Source organism: Haemaphysalis longicornis, unplaced genomic scaffold (assembly GCF_048455015.1).
Source record: "Haemaphysalis longicornis isolate Haplotype H1 unplaced genomic scaffold, Haemaphysalis longicornis Haplotype H1 scaffold_6, whole genome shotgun sequence".
Lineage (NCBI taxonomy): Eukaryota > Metazoa > Arthropoda > Arachnida > Ixodida > Ixodidae > Haemaphysalis > Haemaphysalis longicornis.
In genome coordinates, this window is record NW_027526407.1 from 162,098,005 (window position 1) to 162,117,461 (window position 19,457).

At 42.7% G+C, this 19,457-nt stretch overlaps 1 protein-coding gene across 1 annotated transcript in view; it reads right to left on the reverse strand.

The window, feature by feature from the left end:
* LOC144142037 (alanine aminotransferase 1-like) overlaps positions 1 to 19,091 on the reverse strand; it is a 40,979-nt gene extending 21,888 nt beyond the window's left edge. The window contains exons 1-6 of the mRNA XM_077673463.1: positions 18,259 to 19,091; positions 13,871 to 13,960; positions 11,829 to 11,931; positions 9,168 to 9,295; positions 7,227 to 7,340; positions 1,183 to 1,312 (exon numbers count right to left, since the gene is read on the reverse strand). Of these exons, the coding sequence (XP_077529589.1) occupies positions 1,183 to 1,312; positions 7,227 to 7,340; positions 9,168 to 9,295; positions 11,829 to 11,931; positions 13,871 to 13,960; positions 18,259 to 18,351 (658 nt within the window). The 5' untranslated portion in view covers positions 18,352 to 19,091. The remainder of the gene's footprint in view (positions 1 to 1,182; positions 1,313 to 7,226; positions 7,341 to 9,167; positions 9,296 to 11,828; positions 11,932 to 13,870; positions 13,961 to 18,258) is intronic.
* Positions 19,092 to 19,457: the final 366 nt, after the last annotated feature.

Sequence of the window (19,457 nt, forward strand, 5' to 3'; positions counted from 1 at the left end):
TAGCCTACGGGCTCACAAAATTATATACACGGCTACAATGTATTAAACTCTCATTCTTCACATATGTTTCATAGCGCCTTGAAGCAAATTATTCCGTGAGCGAAGTGGTAAGCATTCACGCTGCAGTATATTTGCAGCCGGATCTTTTCTCCACGTGCACCTGTTTTACTCCCAAGATAGCACGTTCTTCCGTCATACGGCACGCAGCTAAGTATTGCACCTCACCCTTCTCCCCTCTATCCTGAGGCATAGCAGCGTGTGCTGCGCAACAGCCAGCTACAACGACACGATGGCCTGAATCTCCTCAGGAAGACTGCCTCGCAGGCTCGCGGCCTACCGGACTATGATAACCACAAATTGCTCCACTCCTTCATCTAACTCCCGTTTCCTGTTTTCTCCATAAACATTTCCAATAAGGACAACCTTCGCACAGATGTCCGAGGTAGAGCACCAACAATACACTCTGGGAATTATTTTCAAATCCCCTTTAACTCTTGTGCGAACCTCAGTGTGCCTTTATATATTCCTTGTTTACAGCGGCAGCCACTTTAATACCATTCGTTTTGAAGACTAAGATGAAAACCACCGTAACTTTTCGGGTTTGACGAGAAATCTGAGGTGTCCAAGTTATTCCAGAATTTGAATGGGAATGCACGACGCTCTACACAGTGCTCTCACTGATTTAGAAAAACCAAAAGTAGCCCAGCGGTTATCTACTCCATGCGAAACTCTTGAACGAGTGGCCGCCTGAAAGGAGGAAATCAAATATTGACTTGTTTGAGATACACGTAAATTCCACTTGAGAGGAACAACTAAAAAAAACGCGGAAACATAGCAACCAGAATCATATCACATGCATCTGGCAACGTAACGGTGCACTTCCTCAGGAATCTGGCACAACCTAAACAAAGAAAAAGAAAATCAGGCTATGCGAGATGAGGGGACATGCGTGCAACCGTGTTAGCGAAGTGAAGGATCCCAAAATTTTTTCTACAGGAGGAAAAAGGCAGAGAAACTGTCTGCGTGACGAAGCTACACTGAATGAAATGTGGTGAAAAAACCCTTGTTGGGCTCGGGACATTGCGGGTCGCCCAGCGAAAAGGAATGGTTATTTTTATTTTCAGCATTAACTTCCCGGAGGCCTTTGGCATTAGTGAAATTCGCCATTTACAGCTCTCTTACTTGTTGGATTCGCCGGGTTCACGAGGATCAGGCATCGAGGGTCGCTGTATTTACGGCACTCATTGAGTGCTTCCTCCATTCGGTCAGTGTTGTGAGCCCAGTTGTTGTCTTCGTCCAAAAAATAGCAGGCCTGCATGCAACGCTCAAAATATAGCATTGATACAACTATGCAGGCTCCGTCAGGAAAATATGATTTGCCAACTTCCTAATATTTGCTTTTTTTCCTTGTAAAGCTACACTGCTTTGGAACATGACTAATTACTGGAGAAAAAACTGTTCTTATGAAGAGAATATATTTAATATTCACCTAAAAATTTGGAAGTATCAGCGGATAAGGTATAATCACACTTGCCACACGGAAACAATAAAGATAAAGAGAATGCACTGGAGAGTTCGTCTTTTCTACATCTACAATATAAACACGAACATAATTATTAATGACCAATGCAGAGAAAATGGTAAGAAAAGACCTGTGGATAGGGGACCGGAAAATCATTTAAAAAAATATCACAAATTCACAGTGATAGATGCAAAAAATAATACGTTGAAGTGTATTGTATTGTAGTCACCACAGAAATTTTGACCACCACAATATATATATCTATATATATATCTATATATATATATATATGTGTGTGTGTATTTACGATTGATGCTAAAAATGTTTAATCAAATACAATAAAACACATGCAGAGATTGCGTATGCATAAACACACAGAGTCTTATCAACGCGGATGTGCTTACAAAATTTCATTCACAATAAAAATACGTTGTTTTGGGTTACATGTCTCTATGAATAGACCTTTAATATCCCACCAACGCTTTAAAATATGTAATTAGCTTACCTTAAACAAGTTCCATTTATTTCAATTGTCGTTGTTTTCGTGATCTCTAATGCAAGATGCGGGTAATCTCAATGATAATCTCAATGTGGTGAGCTCAAGCATTCCAACCACACGAGTGGAGTGTATGGCCAGGAGATAATCAGAACCTTGTCCAGCACAAGTTATGAGCGGTATTTTAAAGTGAACACAATTTTTATTCCCACCTGCCTCCAACCCCAGGAAAGAGGAGTAATTTCCTAATGAGCAATGTACCCAGACAACGTGTTTGTTTATTTACCAGTCAAAAGCTTCGCGCACTGCATCCTTCGTAAATTTTTCGTCTCAGACTTGGTGGTGTAGGAGAGTACATAACAAACCAATCGTTTATACAGCGAATGTATATTTTAAGGCAGTCGTTAAACTTCTATTTACATTAGATGCCTGCTTTTTGCAGTGCTATCTTAAAAAAATTACCCATCTTTTAAAGAAAAACCTGAAAAACGAGGGTAAAGTACAAGTGCAGAAGTCCCAATTTCTTCTTTGCAGAACTAAGAACACATGTAAAGAATTAAAACTGTTTTATTGCGCATGCCAATGCGCCATTAGGATAGCATTTTCGTAGAAATAAGATTTAAATGTTGCAGGTAGAACAAATTGACAAAGCGATTTCAAGCAAAGATTATGTAGCTGACCTCAGGCGGATAATCTGAATAAAAAGGCGCCAAGAAATTTGAAACATGCGCTATCTTCTCCCATAAATTGAAGATAGGCAGAACACTGACATAAATTCATCAGCTAAACTGAGAATGAATTATGAAGTTAAAATAATGGTTACACAGTTTTATGTTCACGCTGAACTGCGAAGGCAAAGTGCTGTGACTGAAGAAGATTGTTTTTTGACTCAAGGAGCAAAACAAACGAAGTGTGTAAGAGAGACATTTCAAAAAATGCTGCCAACCTGCTTTCAAACATTCATGCTAGCAGTAGGCCTAAACGCCAAAGCCTCTGAGCGAAAGTCAGCCAGCCCGTTATTATTCCTTTCTGAAGAATTTTAAACCATACATCTGGAGTAACAACGAAAATCGTGTCACAAAAATCTGTAGAAATGTAAAAGTTAGACTACGGGCGCCCATAACAAGCGCCTATCTTGTAAAACGCTAGGAACGTTCTCAAACCGTGCTGATATTTAGCAGAACGGTTTGTGCCCAAAGTACATAAAGAACGGTTTAATATAAATACTTCAAAGTAGGAATTGGCTTCGCGTCCGGAGTAGCCATCAATAGTCAGATACATGTGGAAATCGCTCAAACCCTCAGGTGCGTAATTACAGGGAATGTGAACACTATTTTACGATAAATATATTTCTGGTGGACCTCTGCGTATGCCCTGCAACATGTTACTTTGGGGAGGTCAAATTAATGGGACGTTCTTATCACAACCAGTGTGGGGAAAAACGAAACGCATAAAAAAAGACCGGAGTAAAAATTCCGCAAGCGGGATTTCTATCTGCCAGCTGACCACAAAAATAGCGCTTGCATGGTTGTGTTCACGTGACAAAATTGTGATATGGGTGGTTTTCTTGGGGGGGCGAAGCACCTTAAGGGCTCGGGCTGTCTTTGTCTCTTGTCTTCTACGTCTCCTGGGCTCAGGTTACTACAACAACGGGACACTCGTTTATCAACTTCTCATGCTAGAACGTAATTCGTATCAAAAGAACGGTATCATGAATAAAGCTGCTGCCATAACCCGAAGTTCGGGCAGATGGGGCACGGAAAGTGATAAAACCGGTTTAATGCAAGAGAGAGCGCGACCTCCTCAGTAATCACGTGATCTTTCTTCGCACCTCCGCTTTTGCGGCGCCCAATCAGGGTGCGCCGTGTGGCCAAAGTGAGCCTTCGAACTTTTTGAATAAATTCCTTTGCACTGCAGGCATCATACTCCCCAGTATCAGGTTGTGGTGATTGTCAGTTATTTTATTTTTCTTTATTCTCTCTTCAAAACATCCCCTCTATAAATAATTTTTTTTTGCCTTGACTGTTGGGTGTCCATACGGAACTATGCCGCTTTCGCTTTTGTTTCTCATACTTGTCATTCTTCAGTTAGGTCGACTGATGTTGTTACTGTTATTGGTTTGCTGTTTCCCATGTGTATAACCCATGTAAAATGAAATAGATCTCACTTCATTGAAACAAGGGGCCTTTTATCCGTTGGCTACTAATTATATAGGTCGTACGTTATTACCCATTATTTTTTATTTTTAACCTATTTGCCGAGAAAAAAGGTGTGAACTGTTCAAAGGTGTGCAGTGGATGATAAAGGGATGTATATGGGGTTTAACTTCCTGCGAGAGAAAAGTAGGATGCCTGGAACGTGTCCTCGTACGCTTTCGCTTGCTTATTCACATGGCATATAACGTACATTGTTGGAAGTGCGTTGAGTTCCAGGTTTTTATTCAGTTATGGTCTTCTTTGCAGAGATATATGTTGTATAAATGGGGGTACTGGTTACAGACCCCCCCTGTTATGGGTACGCAATATCCTTTATCATTCCTCTTGAACCTTACACTAGCGAGTTTTAGCTGACCATTTTTCACGGTCCGCTCCGCTCCGACAGCAAGCGCGAGCGCCATTGCGCATGGTTGGCCCACTTGGCCACGAACGGCATTGGCTCTGGTTGCGCTGACCGTGCCGCCGATACCGGAGCGGACCGTCGAAAACGGTTGGCTAAAACTATCTTCTAGATGGCTCTGTAAAAGGCAAGCAATGTCTCTTGAGCGTACTGACAAAAAAGGCAGCGGATTATCCCCTCTTTTTTCTAAAGGAATTACACTAGCCGTTGTTCAGGAATTGATTTTGCAACTGATTGAAGATAACTTTATATTTTATATTTTGTAGTGTGATGCACATACTGGTAAATATACGTTTACTTTATCTACGTGCCGTCATGCTTTCTGGAACATTTTGAACTCGAGTACTTGTGGTAGCGACGCAGTGACTTAACGTGCAATGTGCCTTCATAAGCCCAAATTACTGAAACACTTGTACTGCGACTTCCACGGATGCTCCGCCCCGGATGAAAGTGTAACTGCAGTTGAAGGAAGCCTGCCACAATGCTTTGTAGTCGCAGTTTTGCCAGCCCTTTTCGCCTTATTCGTTACCGCACCTACTTTTTGTTTTCTTCCAGGTGACTTTTCTGTATCGAATGGGAGGGTTAAAACAAAAAAGAATAGTACGGAGGCAGACGAGACAGCCGCTGCTATAAATTGAGTTTATTTCGAAAAGAACAAGCATAAGTATGACAAAAATACTCTGAACAGAACAGAAAGAAAAAACGATACCCGATGGGCATGTGGCCAAGCGCGAACATCGAAAACATTTTTAAGAAATTATCTTTCCTTAACAAATCACGAAAGCGACTTCACATTCAACCACACGGGCCCCTTCTTTATAAAAAAAAACGCCTCGGCAACTGACGTGCATTCACATGTGTGCTTCTTCCAAATATTTTTGTTTTGTTCAAGGATGGTTTACACTAAAAATCGAAATCCTTAAAATGTTTCGGAGAGTGTGAACCAATTTTAATATTTATAAACAGCGCCTGTTCTCTTAGGGCGGTTATTGATGCATCGGCCGCTCTGGCCGATACACACTTTGCCACAATTCGAAAGAATCTATACGCAAACCGTATCGCACACTTGATGGGAGGCCTGACATGCTTCGTTTCGCATTTTTTGCGCTTCATTTCTGGCGCTATTCTTGAGAATAGAGTGGCAATTTTAAGGGTACTGAAAATAAGACCCGTATATTCTACCTGGAAGCGACCTTCGTAGGGTTGCGCGCAACTCGGTGCGTGTACGAAATCATGCTAACTAAAAGCGCAAGAAAACGCGGGACAAAGAGAACTACACACATGTACGGAATGACCGCGGGCCTTGGCTTATTTGGCAAGCGCTCAGCAGGAGCCTTTTGAGGAGCACCCTTCATTTTCCTTAACAAACCCTTTACCACGGCGCTAACGATTGAGCTCAGAAAGCAGAAGCTTGAGGACTGGTCATTGGATGGTCAAAACGTCTGCCTATTTAACTTCACGTTTTAACAAAACGTTTAACTTCACCCCGTTAAACCCAAAAATCAAACAATCCCAACTGCGTTGATCATTGCCATGAAAACATTGTTACAACATAAAAGTTACTAATTTGTGACGTCCTAAAGTGAACTGCAGGACTAACCTAATCAAGAAAAATGTGGGGCCGAAGTGTTTAGTATGTATTTTGTGTAAAATGTATTCTTTAAAATTTCAGAATTAGAGCTAGTTTCTCGCTGCCTAAGATTAATCGGGAAATCAGACAGACCCTGTATCAGATACCGTATTTACTCACGTAATGATCGCACTTTTTGTCCCCAAATAATGACGCAAATTTAGGGGTGCATTCATTACGCGAAGTACATTTTTTGCGAATAACGTTTCGGCGCAAAAAACACAAGTAAGTGTCAGAGCAGAATTTTTACGATAGGTCCAACGAACATAATAGCCACAAAAAATAAAAACATAATAAAAACTCCATGAACCACCACTAGTCGCATTGAAAAGTGACGCATAATGCCGCATTTTTATGAATTACGGAACGCGCCGGAACGAGTTTCCTGCGAGGTGAGAAAAGGTGGACGAATAAGTAGCTGCTGCTGTCGCAGTGCGACATCAAAACAGACACGGCTGCCGACGCAGCAAGCTGAGCACAAATTTTGTTCTTTTTTAAGTAGATTATGTGCATTTATATAGAGTTTCTTCCGCACCAATGACGAAGTCACGCTTTCCGATGACGCCAATATCGGAAAGTGTGTGGCAATAACGTATCCTTGTCCGCTTTGAAGGAATAGGAAACATAGGTAAGCACGCCCATTGTCGGCTAGACTTAGCCCACATAGAAAATATGGCTGCGGTAAGTTTAGGTTGCGATGATTGTGCGGGTAATGAAAAGAAGTCGTATTTTGACGACGAACTTGAGGGGTGTGATCATTACTCGAGTGCGATCATTGTGCGAGTAAATACGGTAAACGAATGTGGGATATAGGTATGGCTAATACCTGGAAGCATCAATCAACAGGTACAAATTTGTACTTTTACAGCACGTAGCTGCAATACTCACTACATACATTCCCCAGTGGTTAGTTAAGAAAAGAACGAACTGTTCTTTTTCAGCGCAAACTTGAAAGTACTTGCCTCATAGTAACCATGTTCTTTCAGAAGACAGGTGTATCCCATGTATTGCGGGATGCAAGTTATGGCACCGGGTGGCTTTCCGTTGTTCTGAAGTTTCAGGGCTTCCAGCACAATCTGCGAGAAATTCCCAGCAATACTGCCTACAAATATTATCACTTTTCTCGCGTTGCCATTGATGCCATTAGGTGCATTTATTAAGAAAAATGAATACTTAAATCGGTCGCAAATACTGGGAAAGAACGACTTAATATATATATATATATTTTTTCCCTACAGCAAGCTGAACCTATAACTTGCCCAAGAGGATGGTTTCCAGTATAGTTTCTGGTAACTAGGAGATTCAGTTTGTGGTAACACAGCAATGATTTAGCTATACAGGTAAATATTTGCATAATCGTAAAAGTAATACAGATTGCTGAATTGACGTACCACAAATATTACTGAAGGATTAGGAACATCGGTATACATGTACTAGTTGAATCCCTCTGAAATAAACGCAGCATCTTCCAACCACATAGACATGCTTACTTGTTTTGCGAACCAGATATATACCGCAGCCAAAATGAATTTTTATTTGTTACCCGCTGCAAAATATCACTAGTTCACAATTGTACGAAAACAGGTGCTATTTAGGAAGGTACGAGTTCTACATACTGCCACGTTTATAGCTGGATGAGGTAAATAAGGAGTGGTATGAAGCTCCCAATACACCTCGAGTGAAACGCATAGTCGCGCAAAGGTTTGGCATATTTTGCGTGCCGTATTGTGGCCTCTAATGATGAGAAAAAATACCGCTTGTGCTACCACTTGCATGCCATGGAACCGGCAGTTGAGCTGCAGTATTCACTCCCAAGCCCAAAGTACACAACCCACACTTTCTTTTGAAACTTCTGCATACCCTCAGCCCAGCGTGCTTCGGGGCGGTTTGTTTTCGCGGTGATATGTTCTCCCACTATCTCATGTTTGCTGCTTGGCTTGAATGTACGCCAAGTAGATATCTGCGAAAGCAAAATCCGGATAGGCAAAGGCGTTCACTGTAGCAAAGGGAGCACGCTCTGCACATGACGTCAAATATGGCGTTTATTTACGGTTTGCATGAGAGTGTTGGTGAGTGCACGCGGCATGCGTTTATCAGAAAACGTGCGATTTTAGTGAGTCAGGATCGTGCTTGAGCACTGAAGAGTACGTTTTATACGCTAAAGCAGAGTCTTCTGTCGTACACTGGGTTATCCCGTAGTATAAAAGAGCTACCGTAGGAAAAGGTCTTCGTCTTGGAACCTCGTACGTCTCAAAGGAGAGAATCTCCCAGGTAGGACCGAGCAGCCCGGAGACCATGTCAGTATTATTTCACAGTGAACTGGGAGCTCCTTTTTGGTCGGTGACGCGTCCTTCTTGCTGCTAACGAACATGCACAAAAGGCGACATCGTGGCTATTTGTTCATTTATACAAGCAGATATAAAAGGAAAAGTTTAGATATGGGCTTGTTATGAAATATTATATTTATGGAGAAAAGCTAGATCGCACTGTGCTGTGGTCAATAGATAAAAATTCTAAGGAAAAACAGTTCAGTGCGCACATTGTCAACGAATTCCAAGCACAAAAATTAAGAAAGTCAAATTTTGACCGAAAAAGGGCATAACATCAAAAGAGCAGGGTATGTGCAAGCGCTAATACTGCTCTAAACCCAACCCTGATGATAAAGCACGCAATTGTTTTCATACAGGTTCAGCATAAAGACATCAGCAATGCATGCAGCAATATCTGGATGCTTTCCTTGTTGGCTCGACTGATAGAAGAGGTAATTGTTGTACTTATGACCTCAAATGTTTCGTAAAAAAACAGTTTTGATAATAGAAGCTGCCATTCATTTTCGAAACAGTATCAACAGACTAACATCAGCTCAGAACCATCGGTTTTGAAATAAATAAATCTATACTTACTGACAAACCATCCATGACACCACTTGTAATCCACACATCTTCAGGAATAGCTTCAACGTTGTCTCTCTGGCTAATATACTGGGCAATATCTCGTCGTACAGTTGGGTGGCCACAAAAAATGAGTGATCCTGTTAGATTTAGGCAAAATATTTTGTGAGCTTTAATAAAACACACCAGTCTATCTTAACAGTAAAGGCTTGCCTCTCGGAGAACGAGCTAGGCGGTTAGAAAAGCAAATATTCAGCAGGAAGGTTCAGGCCCTAACGCGAAATCTTTTGTGAAAACGACGCTTCAGGAATGCAGCCTAAACCAGGTGCAAAATTTGTTTCTAAAAGATTCGCTGCAGACTTTGTCTCACAGACTAGTTTTTACGAAATTTTGTTTCAGCCTTGCTACCCGCACATGAGTCCTTCGATTGCGTGACATATTTTTGACTCCAAAAATTCCGACCACCTTACCCTGGTCTTGCACCTGCGTAGTGGAGAGCTTTTGTTTTTGTCTGCTGCCAAATGATCCTTTTTATGATGGGCTCATGCGTAGTTTATATTTATTTGGGAACAATAATATTAATATAAATAAGTGCTTCCGAAGTGTTGCAGGGTTTTTTATCTCTTCAATGCAGCAAAGCAGGTATTTTGGTCCTTGAATACCACTTCATAAATCGCAGCGGATTTCAACATTGTAGCAATTAAGAAGAAGAGCAGGGTAAAGATCTCGAAGTGGGCATTTGTGCTTGTGTTGAAGTTTAGGCTACGACGTTTTTTGCTGTCTGAAATGTGACGCCAAATAGAAAATACGCAATACTATCACGCCAAACGTTTGTACCTAATTCTGTACATGCGAGAATACAGCTTCTGGCAATCGCAATGCTTAACGCAAATTTTGGAAATCTCTATGGTTTTTTTTGATAAGTTGCTAAAACTAGCGAACGTCCTTATAGAGCTCCATTCTGACTCCTTTGTTGGGCCGAATTTGACCAAAGAAGTAAATAAAGTTGGATGAACGCAACTGCAGTAACTAAGCCGTTTTTTAAAAGAAGGCCTTGCGGTTGGCGTAATTAGGATTTAATAGTTTGCACCATCATTGTAAAACAACTGATCAAGACCGAAGAAAACGAGGACAATGGCTCGGCTTTGTCTATTTTTGATTTGTTCGTGTTTTCGTGCGCTGCAGCTGCAAAAAAAAGTTTGTCGTCACTCTTCTCCCCCCTGTCAATTGCCTCAAAGGAGTATGTCCTGCTCGGTCCCGGGTACCCAAATAGGTACCACAAGCATAAAGGCAATAGCTTTCCCCCATTCGAAATTAGCGCGTCAAAAGTTGTCTCCCCGCAAAAAGCCGGCCTTGCTTTCACTAAGCCCCTCTAGGTGGCCCGATGTGTGCAGGCATACACGGGTAGCTACAGGCAGCAGGATGAAACGTGTGCATGCTGCGGCAGTGATCGGGAAACTATAGACCATATTGTCAGGGGCTGCACAGAGATACGGCCACCGCGGGGTGAGGGGGAAACGACGCTGGCGGAGGCTTTGGGATTTGGGGCGAGGGGGAACCTCTGCTTCAAGGCCATAGAGGTGTCGAAGAGGCGACTGGAGTGGTGGTGGAGGAAAAGTAGGGAAGGGACGGCTACGCAGGCGGAGTAATCATGCGGACGAGAATTTAGAACAGCGAGGGGAGAAAAAAGGGGGGTGGGGTCGATGAGTTTAAAACACAAAAGAGGGAGAGATGGCAGGGAGGAAGCAAAAATATAGGTTAACTGGGAGTACGGCAAGTCAACGTAATAAAACAGGCAAGTCGGTTGCTGACAACTGACGCCCCGATTCAAAGGGAAATCCACTAATCATCATCATCATCATCATCTCTGAAGAGCGAGGTGGAAAAAATGGCTTTCACCGGCGAGAGCGCTCGAACGCGTCAACAGGGTACGAAGACACAGAGTACCTAAATGGGTACCTTCATATTTCATAACTTTCGTTTGCTTTTTTGTTATTGTAATTATTTTGCACCCATTTCTATGGATAATGAAGCAAATAAAAGTTTGTTGTAGCATTTTTGTAGTATTCTTGAAGCATTGTATAATTTTGAAAATATTGGTTCTTGCATTCCACATGCACTGAAACCCAGAGTACCCAAGTGGGTACGATGAAATTCTATTACTTTCGTTTGTTTTTGCTATTGTAATTTTTTTGGCGTTTATTTCTATCGATAATGAATCGAATAAAAGATTGTTATGAAAGATTTTTGTATTGGCGCATTTTTGGGACTGAAGAGGATATAGTTAATCAACTTTTGTGAAACCTGCATCACCCAGGAAAATTCATCTGTGTGTGCATTTAAATTCTGTTTGCAGAAAAGGTCTTCTGTCTTGGTATTGAGTTTGTTTTTCTGCATTTATCATAATATTTTTTCAAGAGTACCACGTATTTTTAGAAAGTTATGTTGCATAAAGATACAAAGAACATGGTAATTCCTTACCAGAAGTGTAATATTTTGCAGTGAAAGCTTACTGTAAAACGGAAATCTTTTTTTTTCAAGTATAATCATGGAATAATGAAATAGTGTCTGTTTCATGAATAAAAATGAAGTCATAGTTTTTTCGCAAAAAACAAACCATCGCGAACAAATGGGTATCTACATGTGATAGCGTACATATATTTGTGCACATACCCAAGGTTCGTCCCGGACAGTTGACGAGAATTTCTGTCGCCCTGTCAACAACATCTCGAGGAATGTCCTTGGAATTTTTGGGAAACGAGCAGAAGCTCAAAAGCTGTAACAAATTAACATATTGACATTGTCCGTAAGGGAAAATGTTCTTGAAAGGATCTTTATTTTATTTAGAGGATCTTGGATTTTTATGTACACGTAAAGATCGAAGGGTTAGTAAAAAAAACACCGAAGTGAGTGGAACTGTCGCGACGGAATGGGTTTGTTTCCTCCCACAGTGCAACGAACGAGGGGTAATGGCCGTCTCTTACATACAGTTTAAAAACAAAGGAAGCCAAACATGTAATAATGCAGTGCAGTCACCGGCTGTGGAATAAATATTCTACCTGAATTTTTTAGGATAAGCACCAGGTACTCTCTCCCCTGAATATAATGAGTTGCGTGAAGAAAAATTTGACATCCACCTCTCTTCAGCCGTACGGCTGTGAAGAAACATCCATGGGAATTTCTCCTAAATCCGGCCGACAATGATTTGTGTCGACTTGTAACCTACTTGACGGTGGCACCATTCCCTTCTTGCGCTAGAATACAAAAATGATTTTTGATCGTACACAGTCAGCTCGAACGTTTTACCTTTTCTTGTGCGGCCAATTTTGAAAGCGCTATTTCGGCGTTGAAGTGAAAATGGCGACAAGAACGCTGCGTGTGAGATATAGGATTTACGTGACCATGTTCAATCTCGGGTTTAGCTGCCAAGGGCATAAAGAATGGAGTGGGAGACCACTCGCTCGGTCAGTGGTCGTAGTCGGAAAAAAATACAGCGGTGTATGCACAATAAGCTACTGGTCTTCATTTATAGCGTCTCACGTATTTCCCGAACCTTCTGACCGTGCGCTATTACTGGCGTCACGGATACACGGTATTTTCAGGTTCGGTGAATCTGAGGGTTTTTAAACTTGCTATTTCAAGGGAGCCTAATTTGCCCTTTTCTCACTTTTACCTAGTTGGGTTTTCTAATGCTTTCTTTTAGTGCGGCCAACGTTTTCGGAGGGCGGAAATTGTCTGCTGAATATGGAAACAGAGATTCGAAATTGTTTATAGCCCACTAAAACAACACACCATTCAGGCGGTCAGAAGGAGCACATTCTTCTGGTGAAGATATTTCTCTTTTGGACTTCCTAAGTTATGAAGAACTGAAGAAAATTCTCGGGGTATAGGTAGATTCACAGAATGTATAAAGGCTTTCTGGTGCATTACAACAACTTTATAGCAGGCGTAAGTCTGTGAAGCAGAAAAAAGATTGGTCCATCCATAGTAAGAGAACCGAATTTCCCGACGGCGACTGTATTTTCATTCATTTCTTTATACAAGGTGTGTGTGTACATTTTGGACTTTGCCACAGCAGCTCAACTAATACGTCGTTAGTGACATGACAGCTACAAAACGTCCTACTTTCGGCGAGTGAGGCGTTAAAACAATTACTGGAGTAGTCGATGCGTCTGTCAAGCTCGGAAGAACCGTGTTACTCTTACCACTGGCGAACAGGCCCTTGTTTATCGGGAAGCCTCACGCAAAGGAGCCAACACAAAGAGGAGCAATAATAGCCAACTTTGCTCGATATCTGGCTCCGATAACCAAAATAATTTGTCCGTAAATCAATTATCCTACATACGGCACTGCAATACACTGTGACGAAAGAAAACCTATACGTTTACCTTACAGCACTCGTAATGTTGTGGGAAACACATAAAAATAAACGCCCGCAAAAACTGCAAATATACGTTAAAAATTAACAAAGATAGCCTTAAAGTTATCCAAACTTGTTGATAAACACCAGCTACCAGGTCTTTTTCCGCTCCAACAGCAGTTTAAACAAAAAAAAACAATGACATGGTTTTGAGTGCTCTGGCATCATTTTCGGTGATAAGAGGTTTTCAACCTGCTTGAATTCACAATATTTCCATACCAAACGTTCATTTACGGTGACATTTATACTGAGTTTGCAAATTTTTCAGACCAGAGCTAAATAAAAAGTAACTCACCTGTCTTGCAAACGTTATGGGCTTCTGTCCAAATGCTTGGCTGTCACTGATATCTGCCCTAATGATATATGGGAAGCCGAGGACATCGCCCTGTAATAGTTTATTTCTTTTCAAGGACATCGTTTTGGCACAAAGTATAAACAGACGAATTTAAACGCTAATATTTCTGATAGTCGTGAAATTAAACTTTACAGTAAAGTTTGGCTTCTAATGAAATGCATGCATTTAGAAGTCAGGCCATATTTATTCTGTTGTCGCGAATTTCAGTTGACGTGGTCTACCACCAGTGTAATTAAACAGGAATAGTATTCGCCTGTGTGCGGGTACCAATGCTCATTTTCATTGTATGCAGCGCTTCCGCTGGATGACACCACCGAACTCCTCCAGGTGCGATCGTGTAACACGAGCAGGCGAGCGAAAGCCGCGCCCACGCACCGCCGCGTCATAGAGCACGAAGAGAACTCCCCGATTGGCCACTCGAGCCACCGTTGTAATGAAAATCAGTTAGTTAGAACGAATTGTTTCAGTTCATATAACGACTCTCAATATATATAACAGTTCAGAAGCGGGATATACTCGCAACGTCAGGACTTGAGAAGCCGCCCCTGCAGTTTCGATGGGGCCTGTGACAGGAAACGAAGCGTCTTCAGCGACAATGAATGAAGAGGGCGCCAAAGAGGCCAGCGGTGACGACGGGGCGCGAAGCGACACCATATCCGAAAACGATGTCCCGAGCGACTCTACGACAACGCAGCCGGCGATGGACATGGCAGCCGTCATCCAAGCAGCTATACAAGCAACTGTGAGGGAAGCAATAAACGGTATGGCGATCCTTCAAAAGCAACAGACGCCTGCCACGCCCGTTACGCCTGCGGTAGAGACTTCGCGTCTAGTGCCATCATTCCATCCGCTTTTATCAGGCTACTCGACCGTTGACACGTGGATTCGGCGAGTCGAAGACTTGGCTGACATTTAAGGTTGGTCGCAAAGGCTGAACTCCTGCAACGCACTATGCAGATTGGAAGGCCCCGCCAACACCTGGTACTATTCCCTGTCATCAGTGGACAAAACGTGGGTGCAGTGGAAAGACGAACTATTGCGTGCATGTCCTCTGAGATTAGAAATGCAACACCTTCACCGTTAAATGGAAGCCCGTTGTCGAAAGCGAGGTGAGCCCATCGAATATTACTACTACGACAAGCTCACCAAGGCTCGCCAGTGTATTATCAGTGACAAAGACTGCGTCGAGTACATCATCACCAGCCTGAATGATCAAGACAATTCGAGCAGTGAGCGTTCGCACGTACGACACTCCAGAAGAATTCCTACATTGTCTCAAGCGTCTAGAAGATCGTCTAGGAAACGTAGTTTCGCCAGCTTCCCGCCAAAACGCCATCCATTTCACCGATAATCAAAAGGGGCAGTTCGAAAGGGCCAATCACCCTACCAAGGCAACCGGAGCCAGCATGCCGACGATCGCCGAGACTCCCTCTCGCGCAGGCGGAGAAAGAAGACTTACTCCAATGAGAAAGGAGAACCGCTGTGCTTCAACTGCAAGGAATACGGCCATTTGTCTCTCAATTGCCCCTCTCAACAACGGAAAGTGTGATGCGGCGTTTTCGGACTAGTGGGCATGAAACGAGAACTGCAGAGCGAAGAAAGAACGAGAGCCGCGCGTCACTCATAACGTTGTGAAATCTGACTTCCGCGTTACCGACGCAGTCAACAAAAAATATTTCATGCAAGCAAAACTGAGCGGACGCGAAATACGTGCCTACGTCGACTTGGGGAGCCAGTGCGTAACCCTACTCGAGGACGATCGAGAACGGTTGGAAATCTCCTACACGAAACTCAAAGAACCACTCTCTATTGGAGGGTATGGATCGAGATGTGTGACGCCTTGCGGCGAAGCAAGTGCTACAACACGGTCGACCAAGCGACAGGCGACGTTAATCTGTACGTGGTACCCAGCAGCTCGCAGTCCATACAACTACAGTAGCTCGCAGTCTATACCACCGCGACACCCCGATGCCTAGAGTATTCCGCAATGTCGCTTTGAACTGGTTATGAACTTTTCTGTGGCACTTTTCTGGCGTTTAGATTTATAGGCTTTTCTGTGCATTAGTTAGACATTTTGGGTTTTGTTACCTCTCTGGTAGTCTATCGTCTAAGTATTATTGTTTGCGTCGTGCTTTGTTCTAGAAAACATATTTTCTTGGTTACCTCTCAAAGCGCCCTCGTCTGAATAGCTGGTGACTGTGGCTAGCCCAGTCGCCATCGAACACCCCCAACTCAAGAACCGGCAGAGGGGGTTTCCTTCCCCTTCTCACACCCCCCTTAACTAATTTCCCTGGGATTTTAGGGTAAATAAATAAATAAATATTTAAATGATAAATAAATAAATAGAAAGTCTTAAAGATGTGATCCAAAAAACACAAACCAAACATCGTTCGCTAGTGACCAATAACGACTGGAAGCTGGGTTGTCATGAGGGCAGTTTCAGGCCCCGCGGTGCCTCAGCTCGATTGCCATATCCTGTACGAAATTTATCATCATAACGTTTTTCAAATCCGCAAGCGCTGGAATAAAGGGACGCTTGCACGCACTCTGAGATAAAGGAACCAATGTAATGCACTTTAATTTCAAAAAGTGAGAGTATCCTACAAATATTTTGAAATTTACGTGCAGCCATGCTTTCAAGGTGTCGTCAAAATGCTATAAGTTAAGCACGGTAATTTTACAAAAAAAAACCGCTGAGATGTCAGAAGGATCAGGTTGTAGAAATCAAGCGCTGATTATTTCGCAATTGCGAAATAATTCCCTCCCATCTCATTCCTCTCTCTTAAGAACTCCCCCTATTTTCGCTACGCGCACGCTTTGCTTGTGTACTACACAGCAGCAACACTCAGTTTCCCGTACCCGCCTACCTCAGAATAGCTTTTTTTAGTTTTTAGCTGCCTCTCGATCGTTGTGTAGCCCAACAGTTCTGGCATTGCGTCTTCAAAATTCCAAGCCACCTACGCTTACAACTATTTTATTCTGCATAGTGGCAAACGCCATTTTAGAACGCGTACAAACGGTCAAATGATACAAGAGCGTATGACGGGGGAAGTGGCGAGCCTCTTTCCATGGCGCCGATTGCGCAAAAACAAACAAGGACAAAGAAGGAAATGACGAGGACGAGGAGTCCGCTCGGCCTCATCCTTTTCTTCGTTGTAGTTGGTTTTTTCGCAATCGGTGCCATGCATAACTAGTCCGGCTCACGCTGGAGCCTCTTTCGTCTTGGCGTTGCACGTGTAACTTAACGTATCAGGGTATAAAATCGAAGGATATAATTTAAATGTATTTTACCCACTACATGTTGCCATTATGAGAAGGGTTTCTACTGTATCAGCCGTTTAATAAAGTCGTCAAGAAGCAAGGCCATCCCAACATTTGATTAGAGGCGTCTTGCAGCCCTTTTCTAAGCTTTTTTCTGAAAACTTTATGCTCTCATAGTTCAGTCAACAAACAAATTTAGAACATCAATGAGGGGTAACAAAGTTCGTTTGCCTTCCTGATCTATGCCTATAAGAATATAAAAGATTTGCTCAAAATTTTTTTCTCTCTTTGTGCATGTTGCCACACTTCTAGAGCTTGGGTTGCGAAATTAGAGCGTCAAAGTGGCTATTAGGGGTCTTACTTTTTTTAAGCGAAGGATACAGTGGAAGCCTTTATCCGAAGTGCTGAAGAGTTCTTTAACTCTTCTCTTTCGGTCACCCTCACGTCACCCCGATGTACGCGTGCCCTTATTTTTTGTTTTGCAAGCCGTTAACTCCCACTATCAAACAAACAAAATTTTACACTGTTTGTTTCCCGCATTTGTGAGGGGACAGAAGTGGCATTACTTAATCATGTGTTTCGGTACCCACAATGCCTGCGTGGAGCGCCGTTCGGCCGAAGAACGCTGCGCAATGCATTCTGGCCAGGCTCACAGAGTTCTAGTGAGCCTGGGCGGGGCTGGAAAACCTGAAGCTCTCTACTGGAAAGTCAAGTTTTACAAAAACCGCTGAAAGTTTTAGTCTATCACGCAAAACGTCTGCGCGTCCTAAGCCTAAAACCTCTAAACACAGAAAGAAGATAAATTTTCTCAACTGGAATTTTGGTAAAATGTCCTGTCAGGCAAAAATACAGTTACAACAAATCATCACTGAACGAATCACCATAAAATACAAAATATATCATGTTACCAGGGCAGATTTTCTTCAACTTGGTGATAAACGACTGCTTGCATAAAACCTCTTTAGTAATTTGCTAATAAATAAGCCCAGAAAACTATATGTCAAAGTAAATATTCCGACTATTCTGAGAAATGTAGTTAGTTAGGAACATCGTTAAACAATGCATACCTTGCTCAGTCTGGATTCAAGATGAGAAATCAACCGCATTATACATCCGTGAGTCTCGTAGCCGCGTGTTTGGTTGCTGAGGTGACTCTTCATGTTGAAGCCCCCTTTTGTTTTCGGGTCTCTTAGTCTTCTGGACCTACTTCAAATGAGAGCTAAGTTAGCAACAAGTTGACTTATGCGTTGGTCGGTACCCCTTTTAAAGTACCAGCCAGGTAGCAATTCCAAAAATAACGCGCTCTAAGTACGCCCACACTAGAATATGAGGAATGCCGTGAACACACCGAGGCAACTGCCTGTAACACCTGGTGCTCGTCCTATTTGCTGTCATATTGCGCTCGGGGGTGGCATATAGAGCAGCTAACTGATAAGGGGAGCGTTTCGTACACGCGCATGACCGAAACTAGCTTCCCCATTGCTCTGCTTTAAATACTCCTATCTATAGAACCAAAAGTTGTGAAAACAAAAATCTGCAGCAGATATTTCAAAATCTGCGAGCGCTCTACCATGGAGTACCAAAACAAAGTTCCTTGCCCAATCTTTAAGGTGTGTTTAGAGGAAGGACTTTCCTTTTTCAGTTAGTGTTCTAGTCGATTTTTCCTTGCCAGACGGCACCGCTATGGAAGGAGTCCCCAAAACGTGCAGATGAACGTAGGAGATGCCATTGACATCAGAGTTTTCCCTTTCGCAGAAAAAAAGAACGCTCACCGACGTCCTTTCACCTACCTGGAAATGGTTATAGACCCCGACAGGAACATTCAAGGGGCCAAAATGGCTTTTACTTGTAAATGTCGACAGCCACGTGCAGCAAAAAATTAATCGTAACGCTCGTCTAAGCAGTGTTCAGGTGTGTTTCCAATGGATGGTAACGATAATACAGTTCACAGGAACTCTAAGGCAATGCGCGTTTCCTCGCTCATAACATTGACGCTGGTGATGGGTGTCCCATAGCACGCTGCCCACGGGTTTACACTTTCGCGAAACCAACGCGCGTCTCTACAACTGCCAGGCACCAAAGCTTTGGCTTCCCCTTACTTTTCTGCACAACGATAAGCTCTTGGGAAATCGAATGAGTATTCTAAGAACTGCTTTTAGTGGTTGTTAGGCGGGGCAAACTAAGTCACATTGAGTGATTAATTTCCCAAAACGAGACTTCCTTCCCACACTTTGCAGCCATGTATGCCGGAAGCAAGTAAGCGATA